The sequence below is a fragment of the Colias croceus genome, chromosome 20 (assembly GCF_905220415.1).
Source record: "Colias croceus chromosome 20, ilColCroc2.1".
NCBI classification, from domain to species: domain Eukaryota; kingdom Metazoa; phylum Arthropoda; class Insecta; order Lepidoptera; family Pieridae; genus Colias; species Colias croceus.
This window is the reverse complement of record NC_059556.1, coordinates 1,581,220-1,603,772: the sequence shown is the minus strand read 5'-3', so window position 1 is coordinate 1,603,772 and position 22,553 is coordinate 1,581,220. Positions and strand designations below refer to the sequence as shown.

The 22,553-nt window shown below is 34.2% G+C and overlaps 2 protein-coding genes across 2 annotated transcripts in view; both read left to right on the top strand.

Moving 5' to 3' along the window:
- The first annotated feature begins 1,737 nt into the window (after window positions 1–1,737).
- On the top strand, window positions 1,738–10,377 carry LOC123700653. The gene is made up of 2 exons (XM_045647907.1): window positions 1,738–1,897; window positions 10,156–10,377. The coding sequence occupies exons 1-2, from the start codon at window positions 1,798–1,800 to the stop codon at window positions 10,353–10,355; spliced, it is 300 nt and encodes a 99-aa protein (XP_045503863.1). The 5' UTR covers window positions 1,738–1,797; the 3' UTR covers window positions 10,356–10,377.
- LOC123700648 (Bardet-Biedl syndrome 5 protein homolog) overlaps window positions 4,107–22,553 on the top strand; it is a 216,404-nt gene continuing 197,957 nt past the window's right edge. The window contains exon 1 of the mRNA XM_045647897.1: window positions 4,107–4,274. The gene's annotated coding sequence lies outside the window, so the exon portion shown is untranslated. The remainder of the gene's footprint in view (window positions 4,275–22,553) is intronic.

Sequence of the window (22,553 nt, the reverse complement as noted above, 5' to 3'; positions counted from 1 at the left end):
CATGAAAGAAAATTCCATTGAAAATTTTACATTATTTAAAAATATGGTATAATAACCTGATTTTTTATAATTGTATGCAACTTGAAGACAATTACCGCAACGAAAAATTTAGAAAATGCATTTCATATACAATAATATTATGTTAACTCAATATAATATAATATTGAATAATATTATTATCTATTATATTACTATTATATTGAAAATTGCTCATTTCATGGCCTAATTTTATTTTAAATCGATCTTTCCTTATTGTCACTAATGATACATCTTTGTATTCATAACGTGTATTTAAATTTTATATATTACCAGGACAACCAGTATTGTTTACTTATTTTTCAATCTTTTGAATGTTTGGGATGATCTTCACTACATAGTATAAAACAAAGACGCTTTCTCTGTCCTTATGTCCCTATGTCCCTTTGTATGCTTAAATCTTTTAAACTACGCAGCGGATTTTGATGCGTTTTTTTTAATAGATAGAGTGATTCAAGAGGAAGGTTTTAGTATATAATTTATTAGGTTTTACAAAGCGGGCGAAGCCGCGAGCGTCTTGGCGTCCCAAAATGTTGTCCTTTCAAAAACCTATAAATATATGCGTATATATTTGTAGAAACGTATTCTACTTACTTTAGAATACGTTTCTTTACACAAAGTTCCTTTCCTTCCTAACTTCCTAATAATACTAACTAGTCAAATAATTATTTTGATTGTATTAATTGTTTTAATTTTATTAATTATTTTAATTGTCTTATTTATTCTATTTGCTATTATGGAACTAAATTGTTTTAAATATTATTATAATTTATTATTATTTTTCATCTGTCAACATTAAGTAAAATTTTTCTTTTGTAACTAATTACTATTGAACTATTCTGATGTAATGTATCGGGAAGGCACAGACTCCTGAAACACAGCGAAAGCTATATTGGGAGTCTGGGGTCTATATTCTGATGTAAGGAAGCTTGTTCAATAAATGATTTTTATTTTATTTTTATTTTATTCCTTATGTAAAATTCTTGAAAGATTCTAAAGAATATTTGATCCTGATGCGGAATTAGAACCCACGACCACGTGGTGACTCTACACCTACCCTAGCATATTATTCTAAAATCTAAAGTGTCCAACCGTAGCATATTATCATAGTTGTCCTTGTGGTGTAAGGTATTCTTTAATTTTAAGACATAGTTAATATGTAAATTTCATTTAATACTTCAAAAATAATAATAGTAGAATTTTGATTGTTAAATTTTATCCGTGTTATCCGTGAACCCAACATTATTGGTGAGACAAAAGCTGCTCGCCTTCTATGGATCGGTCACCTAGAAAGGATGCCAAAATATCGCGCTGCGAAGAGGGTGTACATGAGCAAGCCGATCGGTAGGCGCCCCGTCTTCCGACCTCGTCACCATTGGAGAGACGAAGTTCAAAAAGATCTGGACATCCTTCAAGTAGAAGACCTCAACACCAGGGCGCTTATGTCTCTAAATTCACATTTTAAAATATTTCCATGTAAAGTAAATTTATACGGAACCCCTTTAAAACTGAATTAAAGTTCAGAATTGTTATTGTTATATTATTTTCTTTGTAAAATTAATTGACTCTACAATTCTATTAATAATGTTTCCATATAAAGTAAATTTGTACAGAACCCGTCCATTAATAACATCAGCATTGACACTATTAAAAATAAATAATAGTACAATAACAAGTATATAAAACCTGACCCATCTAGAGACTGGTCAGTATAATCGGCGTCTTCACCAAGATTGCAACCCGACTAAATTGAAAAACACAATGAAATTATTTATCGCCGCCTGCCTTTTCGCCGTGGTCGGGTTATCGCTAGCAGACACTGTTTTGTATCCAAGGGGATGTATCTTTGTTAACGGACACTGTGAGTTTTTAACGGTTTTAAAGCCGGCTTTTATATTAAAAACATGTGAATAACACGACATTTAATTATCAATCATGTGTTTTTTACAGTATTTTCATCTTTATATCTACCTACTGTTTTTGTGACGCGCTCCTTTAGTGATAAAATTTTATCACTATTTATTTGCAATATTACAATTCACACTACACATCAATATAATATGTAATTAAAAATATGTTCTAATAATTATTCGATATTAATTAATACAAATGTAAAAGTTGCAACAATATTTCTTGTGATACAAATATATTCCATTGGGTGTATCTTCAATTAAATTGCCATCTCTTGCATTGGAAAGAAGTATTTTAAAGAAACTGCGGATACTTATTACATAGTACATATACATAGAAAACATACCTATCTGTTAATTTGGTGTAATCGTTTAAAAACTTTTCCAGTCACCATAGTCCCAATCTAATTGCTGAGATTAGCCTTAATAATAGCAGTTATTTGGACCCAATTTTTAAATTAAAATGTCGAAGACTCCGCATCAAACATAGCCTACTTTCTTCAAAAATCAAACCTAAAGTATAGAAAGATACTTAGATGATTTCTGGTGGTACGCGTAATATATATTTTTTATTCTTATTACTTGCATTAGAATAAGTTCTCCAGTAAGTGATTTGAACGCTCCTAGTTGGCACTAAAATAAAATGATTTTATTAAATGCAAAAACCAAATAAATAAATAAAATAATATATACTTGGTACTTTTTAATAGGGTCATTAGACCCATTCTTAATAGAAACAGATTGTCAGACCACAAATGACCAAGTGACCTTTTAATTATTTATCAGTATATAAAAATATAATGACCAATTTAAAACAAATTCAGGCATATGACTAACTTGTTACAACCGGTTATCGATAGGTCGAGAGATGTTTGGGTAAACACGTTAATAGATAGATAATTAATATGGTCTTACCACAAAACTATTTAAACACAGTCTAACTTGAAACCAGGGATCTGTCACTTTAATAGTTGTCTATGTGAAATACGATAAAACCAGATTAAAGAGAACCCGCGTTTAAAGTTAAACCCTGTCTAAAGTTTTTTTTGTGGTAAGACAGACAATGTTTAATTTGTAAATAATACTGTGCACATGCGAATACTAAGAAGTTTTTAGTACTTAACCTTTATGTTGTTTGTTCAGCCATTTTGGATATTGGAAACTAAGCTCTACAGATAAATTTGTTTAAAATTATTTTGTAGTTATGGATAACAGGAGTTCTACTTCAGGACTTGTCCAAATTTGATAATTGACCAGTATGATGATACGTTAGAAATATGATAGAAATAGATATGTTAGAAATAAATAATGATTAGATAAATAAATATTAAGGGACAATTTTCACACATGGCACGATCTGATCCCATACTAAGCTTTTGCTTGTGTTATGGAAACTAGATGGATGATAAACATACATATATAATTTTAAATAAACACTTATATAGATAATTAGCACCCAGACACAGAGCAAACATCTAATGTTCATCACACAAATATTTGCCCCGGGTGGGCATCGAACCCACGACCTCTGGCTTGGAAGGCAGGGCCACTACCAACCAAGCCAACCGGCCAGTCAGAAAGTGCAATAGGAGCGGAGCAGTAATGAAACAACAAAAATATACCTTTCGAGAGCCTCTTTCTTGTGTCATTTATAATATGTACTTACTTTAATAGTAGCTAAACGCTACAGAACGGACACTCTCCGCCTCCCGCCAAAATTAAACACTTACCTCACCCCGCACGATCAGACATGTTATGGTACCCATTTCCCCGCAAGGACGATACCAACGACGTCTTTAGACGAAACGCAACGAAGATTGACAACATTAATCAAATTGACTTAAAGCAATTTTATTATTTTGGATTTGTGATTATCGTTTTTCGTAGAAAATGGTTAGATATTGTGCTGTTTACGGATGTATTTCATCAGAAAAACGCGAATTTTTTTTTACGCTAGTCACAAATGTGCCAACCATAAAGAGTTTACACACACATTTGCAGTCTCTACAGTGTGACTGTCAAAACTATAATTAAACACTTGACCGTAATTTGAAGCTTACTTATTGAGAAGGTACCTAGCTTTTTCCGCCTATTTTCCCTCTCTTTCTCGTTGTATATATGCTATCTCTTTCGCACACGGCACACCTCCCACCAGGTGGCGCGGCCGGCGCACGATAATGTGCAGGCGCTAGATCTTCTTCATTGGCGTCTAGCTTCCGCCGCGAGAAGGTTGTCTACAAGACTACAACCTTGGTGCTATTAAGTATTAAGTATTGCATATTGCAAGTGCTAAAAGTGTGAAAAAGTGTATCCCGTCGGATCGGTACAGTGAGTTATTTTTACATCTATTGTCATGATATTTTACTTAAAAATGAGCAAAATCTTTTAAATCAACGGTATATCCGTTGGACTTTATTTAAAATGCTGAGGTCTTTTAGTGAATCCTTCAGCAATAGTTTATTTTTCAATATGCTTTAAATACTTAATAGCATGCATAAAGATATTTAAAATTAACGATACAACCGTTACATTTTACGTGAAATAGTAACTTTTCTTTTGAAATATTTTATAATGCAATATATACTAATGAATATTTGAATTTCTAATACTGTGAGTAAAGCATATTTTAACGGATTTACCGTTCGGCTTTACTCGTATCGTTAATATTACTTTTGTGATTATTTGATATTGACTAAATATATCAAATACCCTCTCTTTTATATATAGATATTTTTATTTTATTTCATTTTTAATGTGTTTTTATTACAAGGTTACAAGTGAATATTATTAATAGTAAGTATGGATAAATCCAAGGCTAATCCTATGAGCCAACTCAAAGCTTAACAGGCATGCAATCCTTGTCGTTATCACTAGGAACGGTTCGGAGTATAGTTTATTACTAAAAATTATCGAACGAGATGAGTCAGCTCAAAGAACAAATTATATAGGTATTATAACAGGAACAAATTGATGTTAGCGTAATTGCACGAATCACGACGTGTCCGAACATGTCGTGATATGTTATAAATCGTCCGGGAGTTAGCCGCTCATCTGAATAATGATGGAATACGCACAATGCACATGTTCAGTAGGTACCATGAACGTACCACATATTTAAAAGTATCCGTAGTCTATACGTGTCCTTTTATGAGTATTAATCTGATCCGTATTTAAGCAAAGATAGACATAGGTATTACACACGGCAATTTTGGTTTGAAAATTACTTTTATTTATATTACGTTTCCTATGTTCCAAATGATGCAAATTTTTGGTTAAAACGAGTAAGTGCCAAAATTTTACATTTAAATTCTCTAGTTTGGAAAGGGACGTTTTCGTATAGTTATCGAGATACCTTAATTAGAAATTAAATTTAGAGACATTTCAAAGGATTTACTATTCACATATTCTAACGTTTTAGAATAATATTATAAACTTGTACACCTTGACAAAAAGTAAAAAATTGCGGGTGAGCGGAGATTATTTTGTGGCAATAAAACCATCCTACGATGGTATGGCCACGTATGGCTGCGTTCGTAAGGAATGTTAACGGATATAAAGCAACTGAATGTGACATCGATTGTATGAACTAAATTGAATATGAATCGAAGTTCATTTTAAAAATTTTGTGTAAATGATTTGAATTTTGACTGTATTAAATAGTTAAAGCCTTCTTTTTATATATACATAACAATTAATTACCATTGTCAAATCAATTCTTATTTCATCCTGGACAGCTGTTACTAGCATTGGAAAATAAGTTAAAGTACCTTGTTAATTGCTATATTATTATTTTAAATGATTATTAACTTCTAATTTTATATTAGCACCTTAAATCTTGCTCGAAGAAGATTACATAAATGTGGCCGCTAGGTTTAACCGCTACTCCTCGCAGGTTAGGTTCGTTAGCCAGGTTAAACCCACCCTCGCAGGGTGACTATTAAGTATTTTTGGGAAGGCCCTACTTATTTCAAATTACAAACATCCCTCGCGCAGCCGTCGCTCGCAGGGATATAGGTGCAAATATATCAGCCCTCGCGGGGCTTTGATTACAACCGCCCTCAAGGAGAAATGGTGGAAATATATATCAGCCCTCGCGGGGCTTTGATTACGACCGTCCCTAACGGGGAAATGGTGCAAATATATATCGGCCCTCGCGGGGCTTTGATTGCGGTTGGTGCAAATATACAAAGGATTGATCATTAAAATGATCATAGATATTTGCTTTCGTCAACGAGGACCCACGAAAGTTTTAGAGATGACAGTAACGGATCTTCACTCTTCTAAGGTAGGTAGAAAAAAGTTTTGAAATCTAATTCACAGTGGGCCATCTATACAATATAAGTATAGTAATATAACCTTATAAATACAATAAAATAGGTAAGAGACGTTAAATAATGGGCGCATGAAATGAATACTTTGTATCCTAAAAGGTTAGCTTACGCTTATTTAATCAGGAAACCACCATTGGTTTATCAATTATGGAAACTGGAACTTGAACCAATTGTATTTACCAATGCAGAGCCTCACAATGCAGAGAATCACAACAAAGGGAGGCGAGTCGGATCAAATATCATCTCGCAGATGATTTGTGGCGGTGGTTTCCAGGATTGTCACCAAGCCTTGTGTCAACGGTATATTTGTTATCGTAATTCCATGGCACTAGCCGACCAATTTTCACATAAAAACACCTGAAGAGATTTTTTAATCGCAAAGCTATTGAATGTAACAAATTACGATTGGTTATGTATAGTTGACCTCTCATAGGCCTACTTTAGTTGCCCGGTCTTGTAGGCAATTTATTCGACTCGTTTATCAACCCATTTAGCCTCATTATGGCACCCATGAGTTTTTCTTCAGGGCTCAAACAATAAATCGCTGAGGGATTAGGATAATCATTTGCTTAGACAAGTTTCTTGTCATCCCACCAGGATTATTATATTATATAATAAACTTATATGCAACTATTAACGTAAAACGTTTAAGTACTCAACGAGTGCTGTGAATTCTGACTATTGAGTTACTAAGGATAGAGGATAATTAATAACGGAAGGTCAATCCTTCCAAACAAAAGCCTCTTATTATTAGATATTACTTGGAACCCCTACCCTTCACGAGGAAGCTCTGCCAGATGACTTCACATTTCTTTGATTTGAAGGGGGGGGGGGGCAATAAATTCAATGCAATACAGACTATACGGCTTTTGAAACTACCTACATTACAAAGATACCAGATAAGCGAACTAAACCTTTCTGGTTTAGTTCTTGCTATATCGATATCCGTGCCTGCTTCTCGAGGTTGCGGTTGAATTAAGTTTATCAATGGTCATAAATGCAATGCTATACAGATGATATACTGCATTTAAAACATGACAAAGTCTGGTAAGCCAACTAAACTTTGCTAGTTTAGTTCTTACTATATCACTGTCCGTGGCTGCCTCTCGTGGTGGTCACACATGACTAAAGTAACGTCCTGTCTTCGCATCCACAACCAATTGTCCTTTCATAATCTTAAAACAGATTCATTCGACATAGCTCCCCTCGAGTTCAGTTCTTCATTTTTGCACTCGAAAAGCTGTGGACAACCCACGAGCAGTGCCTCCATTGGTAGCAGTTACAATCAAGGGGTAACTAAGGTAAGCTAGCCATATTAGGGATGTTGGAACAACCGACCATATTCAGGGCAACTTTCTTTGTCCCGTTTTAACGTTTAGGCAGTCGTAGCATTCCTACGGAACAAAAATGGGATCAGATCTGCACCGATCTAATCGAAAGGAGATACCTTCAGACGACGATAGTATTCAGAACGCACCATATTCCTGAACATAATAATGCATAATAATCTCTTGCCATTGTCCTGCAGCAGAATTCCTCAGCGATAATTTGTTCTCGTTAGAGTGAGCGAGGGTTGTAACGATAATATGAGAAATCCTAGTCAGTTCGAGGCCTGAACGACGTGTAAGAGTACTGCTATTTCAGTAGTAGTAGCACCGAGAAGGGCGAAGGTATTCTGGAAAGCAGAACTTAAGGCCCGGTCAGCAGCACCATCCACCTAATACAGTGTTTAGTGCTGCACCACTAGAATCTGACTCTGAAGGTATGAAAATGTGGAGTACATTTTCCAAATATCAAATGTTATAGTCGGAAGAAAAATCCTATTTGCCTCCGTCTACCCAAAAGACATACGGAGTAGCTAGTAGAAGTTGGTTGAATTAGAATAAGTATAGTCAAAAACCTTTGTTACTTACTGGATAAATTTGGCTCATTTCCTATCTGACGTTCATATAGCTGTTGATGGCCTAGTGTTATGCACAAACACTATTATTATAAATAAGTCACGTTATGTAGTCCCGAGACTATCGGTATATAAGTTCTGATGTAAATCATAACTATATCTTAAAATTAATTTGTTTAAAACTTAACGTACTTAGCTGTAGTAATTGCAGGTTTGGGACACAGATAAGCTCTTATCATTTTAGTCTCTAACTTCTTGAGTTCATTATATTTTTCCGGTACAGAGTTTATAACCTATCAGTTTTAAATAAATAATTCATGCATTGCACTGAAAGTACCAGCCATGTTTATATTATGATCGGTGGCGTTGGCTCTAAACATTAATAGACACCGCACGCTTTGGTTGGATGTTACATATCTGTATTATAATTTAAACCGCTTACCTGGTTTATTTTATTACCTTATCCAAGGGATGACCTTTTCAATTTATTTCTGACCCTAAAAGTAAAGACCAAGGTCTCTACTTGTCCGCTAGTAGCAGGTTGGGTTAGAACTGTGTGAGTTGAAACAGCTGGTAAATCTAAGTTATGATGATTCAATGGTGCTTCTACAGAAGTCTAATAATTGAATAAATAAAGGTTTGAGTTTGAGGTATTCTTGCTTCGTCGGTGATGAGCTGTTGTTTAATTTTGTAAGTAACATCTAAATGCGTAAATAAAAGTCGTTACTTGCTCTTTCGCAGATTTACGCTAAAGATAGTGGAAATTGTAGTAACTTTAAGTTTTCAAGCCCAAAAGGTTAACTAAGGTACGCATGAACCAATCTCATAAGTTCTAATACCTTTAATCATTATGATTTACTTTTTGGTTCTTATTTGATTAACTTTTCATCTGGGATTGTTAATATAATAATATAAAAATTTGTGTGATTTATTGGTATACTATCTGCACACCTTACTCTTTCAAAATATAAAGAAATAAGTACTAATAGTAGTAATACTTATGTACCTATTCAAATTCACATTGGCGTCCATATATTGTACACCAGGTGGGTAACAAACAGGTCTCAATAAGTAAGCTTCAAATTACGGTCAAGTGTTTAATAGCTGTGTTTTACCTGAAATAAAACACATATTAAATACTTACCTATATTTGAAGCTTACACTTAACGTCCACCTGTTGAGGATTTCGACTCAATGAAGAAGATCTAGCGCCTGCACATTATCGTGCGCCGGCCGCGCCACCTGGTGGGAGGTGTGCCGTGTGCGAAAGAGATAGCATATATACAACGAGAAAGAGAGGGAAAATAGGCGGAAAAAGCTAGGTACCTTCTCAATAAGTAAGCTTCAAATATAGGTAAGTATTTAATATGTGTTTTATTTCAGGTAAAACACAGCTATTTTGTATGGAGTGTCCGGGGTGTGTTTATAGTACAAAACAAAGTACCTAAGTAAATCTAGTCTGGTAGGAAAGGAAATGTAAAGTATGTATAAGGATAGCGCAAATAAACAAAAATAAAAGAAATAATATAACATTTTATTAAATATATTATTCAAATCTTAATATACATATATAAATCTCGTGTCACAATGTTTGTCCTCAATGGACTCCTAAACCACTTAACCGATTATAATAAAATTCGCACACCATGAGCAGTTCGATCCAACTTGAGAGATAGGATAGGTTTTATCCCGGAAATCCCACGGGAAAGGGAACTATGCGGGGTTTTCTCTGAAAACGCGGGCGAAGCCGCGGGCGGAAAGCTAGTATACATATATAAATCTCGTGTTTCAATGTTTGTCCTCAATGGACTCCTAAACCACTTAACCGATTATAATAAAATTCGCACACCATGTGCAGTTCGATCCAACTCGAGAGATAGGATAGTTTAAATCTCAAATTGTTTTAGAGAAAGCGGGCGAAGCCGCGGGCGGTAAGCTAGTTTAAAATAAATTTATAAAATATATTTTTATTTCCCAGGTCAGCGCGAGTGTGAAGTAGGTACCCACGCGTATACCACGGGCTGTGGTACGTTGCAACCTGAGCCAACTTGTGATGACCTCCAACCGGTAGCTGGTAAGGGCATCATCTGCGACTTCACAGCATGCTACTGCGACCCGCCCACTGTTAAAGACAAGGTATCCGGCAAGTGTGTCCCAGTGGAGGAGTGCCCTAAATGATTGGATTAAATGTTTAAATGATGGTCGTGTTTTCTTTATAGTTCTTAGTGCAACTACTACATTGAAATAAAGTATGTCTATACCGGGTGTAATCGTTAAGTATTCACAGGCGATTATTTCTTAACTACACTAACCTAAAAAATTTGGATATTTCCCGTTTGTTTTTAAAAAAGTTATTATTGTCATATTATTCATTAGGTAAAGGGCTTTCGATATCAGTTTAAAGTTTTTTGATATCTGTAATAGTTACGGAATAATCGCCTGTGCACACTTAACGATTACACCCTGTATTAAATTATGTTTAGTGTATTGTCTTCTTCAATGAGATAGTTTCAATAATATTGTAGTTCTTAGAATATAATTATAAACGTTTCCAGTCAAATCATCAAATAAGGTTTTGACCGACAGTGAGTAGGCACTAGTGAGTAGGCACTGGAATATATACTGTATTGTTTTAAATGGGTTAGTAAATACATAATACCTTGACTTAGGGGTTCCCAGAAAATTTAACATCTTCATGGATGTATATTTGTGAACACTGTATAGCAGTCTTAAATTAATTAGTTCTTAGAATATAAATAGTTCTTAAAGTATTAAGTCTGTTTGATAGAAGGAAGGTTAGTTTCTATATGATAACTATAAACTAGCTGTTCCCCGCGGTTTCACCCGCATTGCTCCGCTCTTGTTGGTCTTAGCGTGATGACATATAGCCTATAGCCTTCCTCGATAAATGGTCTATCTAACACCGAAATAATTTTTTAAATCGGACCAGTAGTTTCCGAGATTAGCGCGTTCAAACAAACAAACAAACTCTTCAGCTTTATAATATTAGTAAATTTGTAACTGAAGGATAGTGAGACTGATTTTAATGTTAGTAGATATATTATGTTTGATTTGTTCCCGAATGGAAAAATAGTCATTTCAATATTAAAGAAATAAATATCGTAAAAATGTATGGTGTAGCGACGTTGCTCATTTAGGTTTAGGGCATTTGCTTTTTAAGTATGCTTCACTCAAACGATTTTCTTTAAGGGCAAGAAGCCTTACACACTACACAAGATAAGATTCTTAACTAGAATACATTGATACATCTACCTATAATAAATATTATTCTCAATGGCTCTTGGGTTCATATTGCCATTCGGCCTTTTTCCTGGATATAAAAAATAGCTATTAATTATTATTTGTTTACGATGTACGTTACTTATTATTTATTGTTTAATGTTATTTTCCTCATATTTCTCATTACGATAAAGATGGAATAAAATATTACTCCTGTGAAATTACCAATAACAAAAATGGACGACAATTTCTTTGCTAATACATAAAGGTTTATATGAAATTGCAGTAATTCAATATTATTCATATAAAACTATAATCAGACGAGTTATTGTTTAAGTCTTAATATAATTAACTATTAATAACGTATATTATTACTGATGCGATTTCTAACTTTTTATAACACCGATAAACGTAGATTCTTGTACCAATAAAAATAATAATAGGGACTACAAGAGAAAAATTATAATTTAGACGTTCACAAGAAATACCTTACTTTATAGAGTCATAATATAAGACAGGTACATAATATTATAAATAAATAATTAATAAATAAATAATCAGGACAATTTTCACACACGGCACGTACTGATCCCATACTAAGCTTTCGCTTGTGTTATGGGAACCAGATGGCTGATAAACATAGTTACAACTTACATATACATAATATATAATTTTAAATAAATACTTATATAGGTAGATAATTAACACCCAGACACAGAGCAAACATCTATGTTCATCACGCAAATATTTGCCCCGGGTGGGAATCGAACCCACGACCTCTGACTTGGAAGGCAGGGCCACTATCAACCAAGCCAACCGTTCAGTCAGAATTAATATTATTACGACTTGTACAAACTACAACGTGCAAAAAGGGTCTACTATTCATACCTTACAACACTAACGTCATCTCTATAATTTCTCTGAATATGTGAGATTTAAATTGAATTCTTATAAAGGCCTTATGAGTAACAATTGAATTGTGACGTCACTTCTGACTCCGGATAAACTCGACAGCTTGACAGTGATTCTAATACATGTTATTCACGATTGAAATGGGGCTGATACTAACTCGTTTTCGCTTTGTCCGCATTTTAGTTCGTTATATTGGCTGACAGGAAGTGCAGTGGCTCAGTGGTGAGGACTTCGGACTTCAATTCAATAAGTCCGGGGTTAGATGATGATATTTGCTGAAGAGTTTGTTTTTTTCAATTATTTTTTTTTTTTTTTTTATATTTAAGCGGGCAAGCGAGCAGGCGGGTCACCTGATGGAAAGTGAAGCCCGCCGCCCATTAGCATTCGCGTTGTCAGGAGCACCGCGAATGTGTTGTTAAGTTAAGTTAAGTATAATAAAATTCTTGACTGCAATTGACTTACAAATCGCAATCAACTGCTTCAATCTTTATGAAGATAGAAGCTTCCAAATATTATATTTCTCTAGAAATCTTATTTCTTTACTCAACTTGATTCGGAAAATAAATAAATTCAAATTACCATCCTGGTAAAACATTTTTTCGAAAAATTTGGAAGGAAATAAAAAATGTATTGGCTGGATTCCCACAAATCTTGATACAATATGGCTAAGTGCGAACCGGCAGCAATTTACGACTCTATAATGGTACTGCTCGATCCTAAGCCTTCGGGGCATAGTTAGAAACTCTTAGGGCGGCCGTACACGGACCGCTCGAGCAGTTAACGGCAGAGCGCCGTACACGGACGGCTCGAGCGGTCGGCGTCAACTGCTCGAGCAGTCGGTTGTTGACCGCTCGAGCCGTCGCTACCAACCGCTCGAGCGGTTGATTTTTTTGACTAGTCAAGTCATTGATTTTCAGGGGAGGAGCGAGCCGTCGACGGCTATAGCGCAGTCTACGGCTCGAGCAGTCAGTGTATGCCTCACGACCACTCACGAGCCGTCAACGGCACGGTGGAATTTCGTCATGCTGTTGACGGCTTGAAGCGGTCGCGACGGCTCGAGCCGTCACGTGTACGGCGGTGAATGAATGCCTATAGTTCACCGCGCGGTCGCGGCTTCAAGCGGTCGGTCTCAACTGCTTGAAGCGGTCCGTGTACCGCCGCCCTTATAGACACATATTATAAGAGGATAATGGCCTTACAGCTTATGTTGTGATGGTCTATAACGTTTGTAGACTTACTATAAGTTGCTGGCTCTGGCTTTACCCGACTTGAAACATTCTAGAAACTAAAAAAAATGGCATAAATCACTTAAAATCTTGTACTTCCCGGGTTTTTCGGTTTATTTCTTTCAAATTATTTACGGGTAATCGTTTTCTTTTTTCAAAATTTGTTTTGAAAAAGAAAAATTTTTAATAGATACAAATTTTGTCGTGTAATCTATATATATAAAAGAAAGTCTGTATGTTCCAACACTTATAACTCGAGATCTGCTGAACCAATTTTCATGGTTTTGGATTTGTTGGATTTGTCATCGCCCAGAATAGAAGAATAACTCATAAAAACAACAAAAACTAGACGAATAAATATTTTCCGAAAATTTTGATTTTCGTACATGTCAATCATTAGTTGTCAATCCTGTCAAATACGGAAAATAATGTTTGACATTCATGCGTTCAAAAATGTATTATGTGTAAAATAATTAAAAAGTAAAAAGGGTGAATAAATATTGTTTGTATTTTTTAATCAATTATCAAAAAATGCAATAAAAGCAGATATATAAAAATTCCTCAAATAATTGTGTTTACGCGTGTTTTCAGAAATTAATATGGTATTTTTGGTGAGGAATCTAACCAAGAAGGTTAGTTCGCTTAATTATTTAAAAGAGATTCTATAAAAATGTAAAAATTCTGACAATTATAATTTGTTGGAATTTCGTCGACTGCTTCAACAATATTGCGTTGACCTATTAATATTAATATGTATATAACGTTAAAATTGAAACGAAGCCCCTGATTCATTGGTTCGAACCAAGCTGAATTGCGTTTTGAAGATTACATCCATTTACGCGATGCAATTAGCACAGAGAAGAAGATGCAGAAAATGTTGGTCTGTTTACTGCGACATACACAGGTCATGAATATGCGCAAGATGCAATGACATACATAATATTTTCGTCTTTATGGCCAGATCTATTCATTACAATATTTACATGTAATCCGAAATGGATGGAAATTATTCAACTGCTGCTTCCCGGACATATCAAGTGATCGGCTCAACATTACCACACATGTTTTCAAGCAAAAAATCCGATTATGAGTTACAAAAGCAACACATCTTTGGGATAATTCAATGATGGATGTATGCAATCGAATGACAAAAATAAGGCTTGCAGCATGCACACATTTTAATTTGGTTAGTCGAAAGAATTCGGGCGGATAAAAATTGTATGTGCGGGGATTGCTAATCCTGTAACCGATCCAGAACGATATGACATGATGTTCTTATCACGAACATATGATTCATGGACCGTGTGGCACCATCAACCGCCAATCACCATGCATGGTTGACAGCGAGTGTTCCAAAAGGTATCCACGAAAATTGACGGCAAAGACCATCACAGGCAACGATGGTTACCCACTGTATCATCGTCGGTCGCCCGATGATAGTGGTAGAAGTAGAACTATCATAATTAAAGTGAAAGGAAACGATTTGTGGTCGACACCAGTTAAAGAACGAAAAGAGTTAATTCGAGTGCATCCCAGGCTGCAAAACGTAGTTTAATTCAATAGGTAATTTTTCTTTGACACGTGTAGGTATGAAGTATTTAAGTAATTATTTTTTTATTCTATTTCTATATGTGTTATTCATCGAAATAAAAAGCCATTATACCTATATCTATATTTATTTTGTATCATTGTATTCCGTTCATCATAGCCTAAATTAGTTCCAAGCCCAAAGGTAACACGACATTCATTGACTGGGCGGTACAAAGTTCGCCGGGCCAGCTAGTTTTTAAATAAATAAATCGTTTTGCAAGTAAACATGGTATACATAGGTATTAAGATACATTATTACAGCATTTTTATGTATTTTTTTAATACATTCTAGTTCTTCTTTATCTATATATATAAAAAATGAAACCCGTTTTCCATGGTCACGGCATCACGCGTGAACGGGTGGACCGATTTTGATAATTCTTTTTTTGTTATATTCCTTGAAGTACGAGGATAGTTCTTATGTAGAGAAAACGTAAATATGTACCACGGGCGAAGCCTGGGCGGACCGCTAGTTGTAAATAAATTCCCTCCTCTACTAATATTCCCCAGAAATACATGATTGACAGATAAAGCCACATCTTGGCCAGTACGAGAGCTGTATGAAACACCCGGGCATCGAATGCTGATCACGTACCGATTGATTCTTAACCGCAATTTACCTGCGAAGCCTTCTTCTAACAGAATGCGAGAAAATAATGCTGGATGACGATTTTTTTTATCTGATTTGTCAAAAAAATCGCGGTTGAAGTATACTGTGGCATTATATTTTACAACCGACTGCAAAAAAGGAAGAAGAAGAGGTTCAAATAGACTGCATTTTTGGGTTCATTCCTTCACTACTTTCGACTGGGTGAACCGATTTTGATGATTATTGAAGTGAAACTTCTTTATCGGGGTTGAAATTTAGTGTAACATTTTTTCGTTACGCGTGACATTTTTCCGTTACGCGCCATCTTTTTTTTATCCCTACCCTACCACGCGAGATTCGACGTATTTCTGTAAAGTTGCATATAGTAAATTATTTAAAAAAAATAGGATCATAAAGAAGTTTCACTTCTTACGTGTGTACACTAATTGTTAACGCACACATTTTTTTAACAAATGCCTTCCAGTTGTTCCCATATTTTAACTCTAGTCTAGTAAAATAAAAATATTTATTAAGCACCTCATGCGCCAAATCATAACTAAAACAAACACATTACAACCTTTTTTTTATTTTTTTTTTTATTTTTTTTTTTTTTTTTTTATAGTGGGGAAATCTTCCAAAGATACCCACGGCCCCCGGGGAAGGAGCCGTGGGTTATGTCGGATTCTTACCGACTAAAACCCCACTGTGTTCCGTCGAGCCGCTTTAATGAGGGGGCCGCGGGTATTTGTTAGAATTCTTCCGCAACCAACACATTACAACCTACACAATTGTCAGTCATTTCAATAAGTATATCAAATTGATATTTTTTAAAGTCGGTTAAACTCAGCTTAAACTGTTCTTAATACCTTAACATTTGTATTCAAGGCGGGCCGATACTATCTTGTACCGATATTCTTATTTGAGATATACGATGGGCACAAAGGTTTTTTGTGGTCAGGTTTCGTCTGAATATATTGGCCATGAATCGCAAGCTCAGCTTTTTCTTCTGAATATGATACTTATTTGATTTCGAGCGATAAAAGGGATTGATGAATTCTTTATAGTTTACCTTGTTGTGTTAAGCTTATTGCGATTTATCACGACACATTAATTGAAGATTATTCGGTTTTAATCATTTGTTATAATTTTATTAATATTATAAGGTAGTTGTTTTTTAACCTTTAATATAATTACGTCTGATCAAATCTGTACAAAATTTGGTACAGCGACAGGTCTGGAGTAACGAATAAATTTCAATTAATCCACTCACACTCTTTATTATGATAGAGCTCCTACGTTTTTACTGATCTACATGGGCTAGGTATACTATGTTTTTAATCCTAAACAATATTAAAAGTCCGTAAGTTTCTGGAGAAATTATTTATTTACAAGATTATCCGACGGAGGTTCCTTTTTTCATTGTCTTTGTCTGAGGGTAAAATTGTTGTATGACATTTCAATATTATTACTAATTTTTCACAATATTTTCGATCTCGAAAACTTTATTAACAATTATTGGTATAAATTACCAAACTTTGTGAGTGAACTATAATACCAAATTGCTACTATTATTATTAAAAATACCTTTGCAATGTATATATGCAACAATAACCTCGTTTTAAATGACAATACAAAAAATAACCCCTTTTCACTTGATCGCAAATGCATTAAAGCGATTGTTAACTTGATAAAAGATATACGAGATGAAAATTTCACTATTTTTCGTTCAAAAATAAAATCGTCCGTTAATCTGTAAATTATTATTTTCGTTTTTAATTATTAACGCTTTTCGGCTCGGATTAAGCGATCCGAATGAAATTTAACTCGCGTAGTTTATGGAGGGATTTACTTTGTCACTTTTCATTTTAACTGCAAATTCATCTATAATACACGCGCGATTTTGAGGTTATTTTCGGTTTAATCACGCATCGTTGAACGGCTATAATGGATACGTCTTTTATTTTGTTTTTTTTTTAATTGCATTACTAGCATTGCTCTGCGGTCTTACCCGCAGTGCTCCGCTCCTGTTGGTCTCAGCAAGATGATATAGCCTATAGCCTTCCTTGATAAATGGGCTATCTAACACCGAATTTTTCAAATCGGACAAGTAGTTCCCGAGATTAGCGCGTTCAAACAAACAAACTCTTCAGCTTTGTAATAATTTTAGTATGGATTTGAACGTAAATGGGTGTTAAAGTTTATTATATGCAGGCTGCTTGCGCGATTGCGATATTCAAACTTTTTTAGTCTAAATATCTGTCTCGTTAGTATTAACCAAATTTAAAAAGACCTTAAATAAGATCTGGGTTTGTGGTTATACTTCTTTTTTTCCAGAAAAAACCTTGAACGGTTGCAATAATATAGAAAGCACACAAGCGAAGCTCTAGGCGGAAAGCTATAGTAACGTGTGGAAATGTTGTAAGTAGGTACTTATAAAATCAGTTTTCATTAGTTTTTATAGTGCCTTCATATCCATACTTTAATATTATAAATGCGAAAGTAACTCTGTCTGTCTGTCTGTTACTCAATCACGCCTAAACTACTAAACCAATTTTCATGAAATTTGGTATGGATATATTTTGATACCCGAGAAAGGACATAGGCCCCTTTTTATCCCGGGAAAATGACGCAATCCCCGAAATCTCACGGGAACGGGAACTATACGGATTTTTCTTTGACTGCGCGGGCGAAGCCGTGGGCGGAATCCTAGTACCTAATTAATAAAGCTTTTCGGAGTAAAAAAAAAACACTTTAAATAGAAAAGCTCATATAACTAATGTGTCATGTATATTAGTGAGTGAAATAGCCGATTGGGCGAGTTCACCCGGAAGAAAGCTCATGAATAATTGATCAGCCGTTCGCTGGGTTCGCAGTAATGAAGTTGTACTTTACGTGTTAAGTCACTGTTCATTAGAAATAGCTAATGTGGTTTTAATTAATTTTTTTTTAAATTAATGCCACTGTAATTACAGAAAGGCATCAATTGTGTGGTACGTAGTATATATAAACAGAAAATTCAACATTTTCAATTGTACACTGTACTCGTATATAATATTAATTATGATTCGTAAAATATTGAAATTTATTTTGTCCCTGTCTCATTTAATAACGATCTGTCAAGTTTACAAATTTTTACTACTGTCTCATCACACATCACTTTTAAGTATAAATCCCACCAAACATTTGTATCTATTATTAATATTATAAAGAGGAAAGGTTTGTATGTATGTATGGTTTTCACGCATAAACTACTGAACCGATTATAATGATATTTAGCACACATATAGAGGGTAACTTGGATTAACACATAGGAATTGGAATAACACATTAACATATAAATACTTAAATATTTATTGTAAATGGCGTTTTAATTTTAATTTAAAATTTAATTAAAATTGCAATACTTACTTAAGGATCATGTTAATTTTTGCTTATGACGTCACGTTTCATTGTTCATTATATAAGTAGACCATTAACGCATGAGACATTAAAAGTTTCTTAGTTTTGTAAGTAATAAACGTCTTGGCTGTTTAACCGACTGCGTAAAAAGGGATGCTATTGCTTTTCTTATCTTCCATACCTTTTGTGAAAATATGTTTTTATGTCTAACTAGCTTCCGCCCGCGACTCCGTCCGCGCGGAAAAATTAAGAAAAATTAAGATTTATTTTTTTCTACGTATTTTTACGGAATAAAAAGTATCCTATTTTATGCCCAGATTAATAAGGTATAATTATACCAAGTTTCATCGAAATCGAACCGTTAGTTTTTACGTGATGCCTTCACATACAGACAGACAGACAGAAAGACAGACAGACAGACAGACAGACAGACAGACAGACAGACAAAAATTTATTTAATCACATATTTGGGTTTGGTGTCGATCCAGTAACACCCCCTGGTATTTATTTTTTCAATATTTTCAATGTACAGAATTGACCCTTCTACAGATTTATTAAAATAGATATAGGACAAGCTCTTTGATGTTTGGATAGAGGTTCTTAAAAAAAAGCTGTAATAATCTATTTATCTACAGTTTATTTCATAGAAATAATAATTGTACTATACTTTATATTTTCTATTGTAATCTTGATGGAACTGCATTTTAGAAGTATTAGTTTTAATACTTGACTGGTGAAAGAAATTACAAAATCAGTTCAGTAATTCCGGACCTTATAAGGTACAAACAAACTAATCTTTCCTCTATTCATATGTATAGATGTATAGACACCACACCTATTTACAAATATTTTAACTATCATAGATGAAAGGAAACTTTGATCCCTATACAATATGATTCCTATAGTGGGGTATAGACTTCAAACGAAATATCAAATAGGTATATTGTAGTGTCTCAAGCACTAGATATCGGAGCGATACCACTTAAATAACTTCGGTTATTGTTTGTTAGTGGTTAGTTAAGATTATATAAGAACTAGGTTCTACCCACGGCTTCGCCCGCCTTGTTTTGTCATTGCTTTCGAACGGCGTTTACCTGAAGTGCATCGCTTGCTCTTTTGCTGGCTGTAGTATAAAAAAGCGTATGTGGCGAACACTTATGTCAGAAGTGAAACTTGGCAAGATTCAATACTAAAATCATCCCCTTACCCCGTGACGTGACGGAATTGCTATGACGCGAGCCTGAAATTTTATTCTCAATGCGCGTAAAGAAGTTTCACTTAAAACAATAGAACGAAAAATAAAACTGTACATAATGATAATATTGGTTTTATAATGCTCTTATTCGTAGTTTTACGTGTTCGGATAATTAAATCTTTTAAAGTACTGTTAGGGCTAATTTTTCAATCCTTGGTTAAGACTTATTCATCGAATAACGTATTACTTAAACACCACTACTTACCATATTTTCAAAAATGTATTCTAATTGTCCGTATTTGACAGTTTACAGGTTTACAGGTTTAGCCTTTAGGTACATTTTAGAATGCTCGTGTAATACTTTATTGGACGGATTAATTTTAACCAAGGATTGAAAAATCGGCCCTAAATCGAACAAATTATACACCTACTAGTACACACACAGAAAGCTGCACAATAATAGTATTTTCACTTATTCCTATAGGATGCCAATCACTGGTCACTCCCAGGGGCGACAATTCAATTTGTTGAACGTGTACGTTCCTTTGTCGGTTCCTAGGTACCTACGTATAATACTTGTTTGTATTGCTTAGTTGTTATTTCAGAACGTTCTAGAATATTCTAGAACGTTTTAGATGCTAGATGGTATAGAAACGGGCAGGAAAAGAGCAGGATTAAAGTTTCAATGGTATATCAAATGTGATATTTGAAAAATATACTCTTTGTATTACAGCCTTTTACACTCATTGATATAAAACCATTGAGATATACATATGGAGACGACACCGCCTACATCACTTATGTTCCGCTCAACATACGCCATATGGCGTAATGCACGCTCATTTTTTATTTGTTTTAAAGTGAAACGCATCAAATATGCCTTCGTGTGTGTTACGATATTGCACAAATAATACGGAAAAGTGCAAAGGATTGCTTTCATCGGTAAGTACCTAACAAGATAATAATTTTTAAAACTTAGAGCAAAAAAATGGCGCACAGATTTTGTTCGTGGTGTCTCCTCCATACGAAGTAGATATTATTATCTCAATGTATAAAACTAGCTTTTACTTGCTTGATTGATACTTTATTAATAATTATTTTGCAACTAAAACTAATTTTAAAATCAGTCGGGTAGTTTTCTAGTTAACTTGTAACCAACCCTCAGCCGTTAAATCGTAACCTTCTTCTGTATTTAAATCTATATCTGTTCAGATATGCTCTAATGCAAAGTGAAAACTTGATTCATCTAAACTTTTACAAGAATATGTCGTGTTATGAAATACATCTGCTTCCTACACCACGAAGACCATAAAACTCTAGCGACACCTACAGGCTACAGTAATATGTACAAACTATTTATTTCTAAAAGAATTTTTTTTCATTACATTTTCGTACTTAAAATTGTCCAAGCTACTACATCGTAAAATTTCATGAAATCGGTTGAATAGTTTTTGCGTGATCGAATAACACATACATGTAATGACGATATTCACTTTCCAACTTTTTAATGATTAATGTTTCCTATATCCCAAGGTTGGCTGTAAGAAATCGCTTTTAAGCGATAAGGCCGCCAAATTGTTATTTAAGCTATTATTTTTGTAAATTTTATATTTGTGTGCATTGTACAATAAAGTCTTTTTACTTTACCAGATCAAAGGTGTTTCACATTTTTATAAGGGAATTAGTTACTTTTGTAAGCGAATATACCTAATTATTAAGAACTACTTTCCACCCGCGGCTTCGCCCGCGCAGTCAAGAAAAACCCGCATAGTTCCCGTTCCCGTGGGATTTCCGGGATAAAACCTATCCTATGTCCTTTCTCGGGTATCAAAATATCTCAATATCAAATTTCACGCAAATTGGTTCAGTAGTTAAGGCGTGATCGAGTAACAGACAGACAGACAGAGTTACTTTCGCATTTATAATATTAAAAGTATGGATTACAGTATAAAAACAGCATTACAGTGACAAATTGTATGGGATAGGATAATTAAAACAACAGCATAAAAATCTCAGCATTTATTTCAACATTTAATTAATTATAATATGTATATAATAACATAATAATTATCACTTAATTTTAAAATTTTGAAAACACTTAACCATTTTTTTTAATTACAAACCCAATTTTTGTCAATTTCAATGACTAGTATAATAAAAGCGTTTACTATCTATAATAAATTATATAAATAATTTACGAATTTTAAAGCTAAATGATCATAATA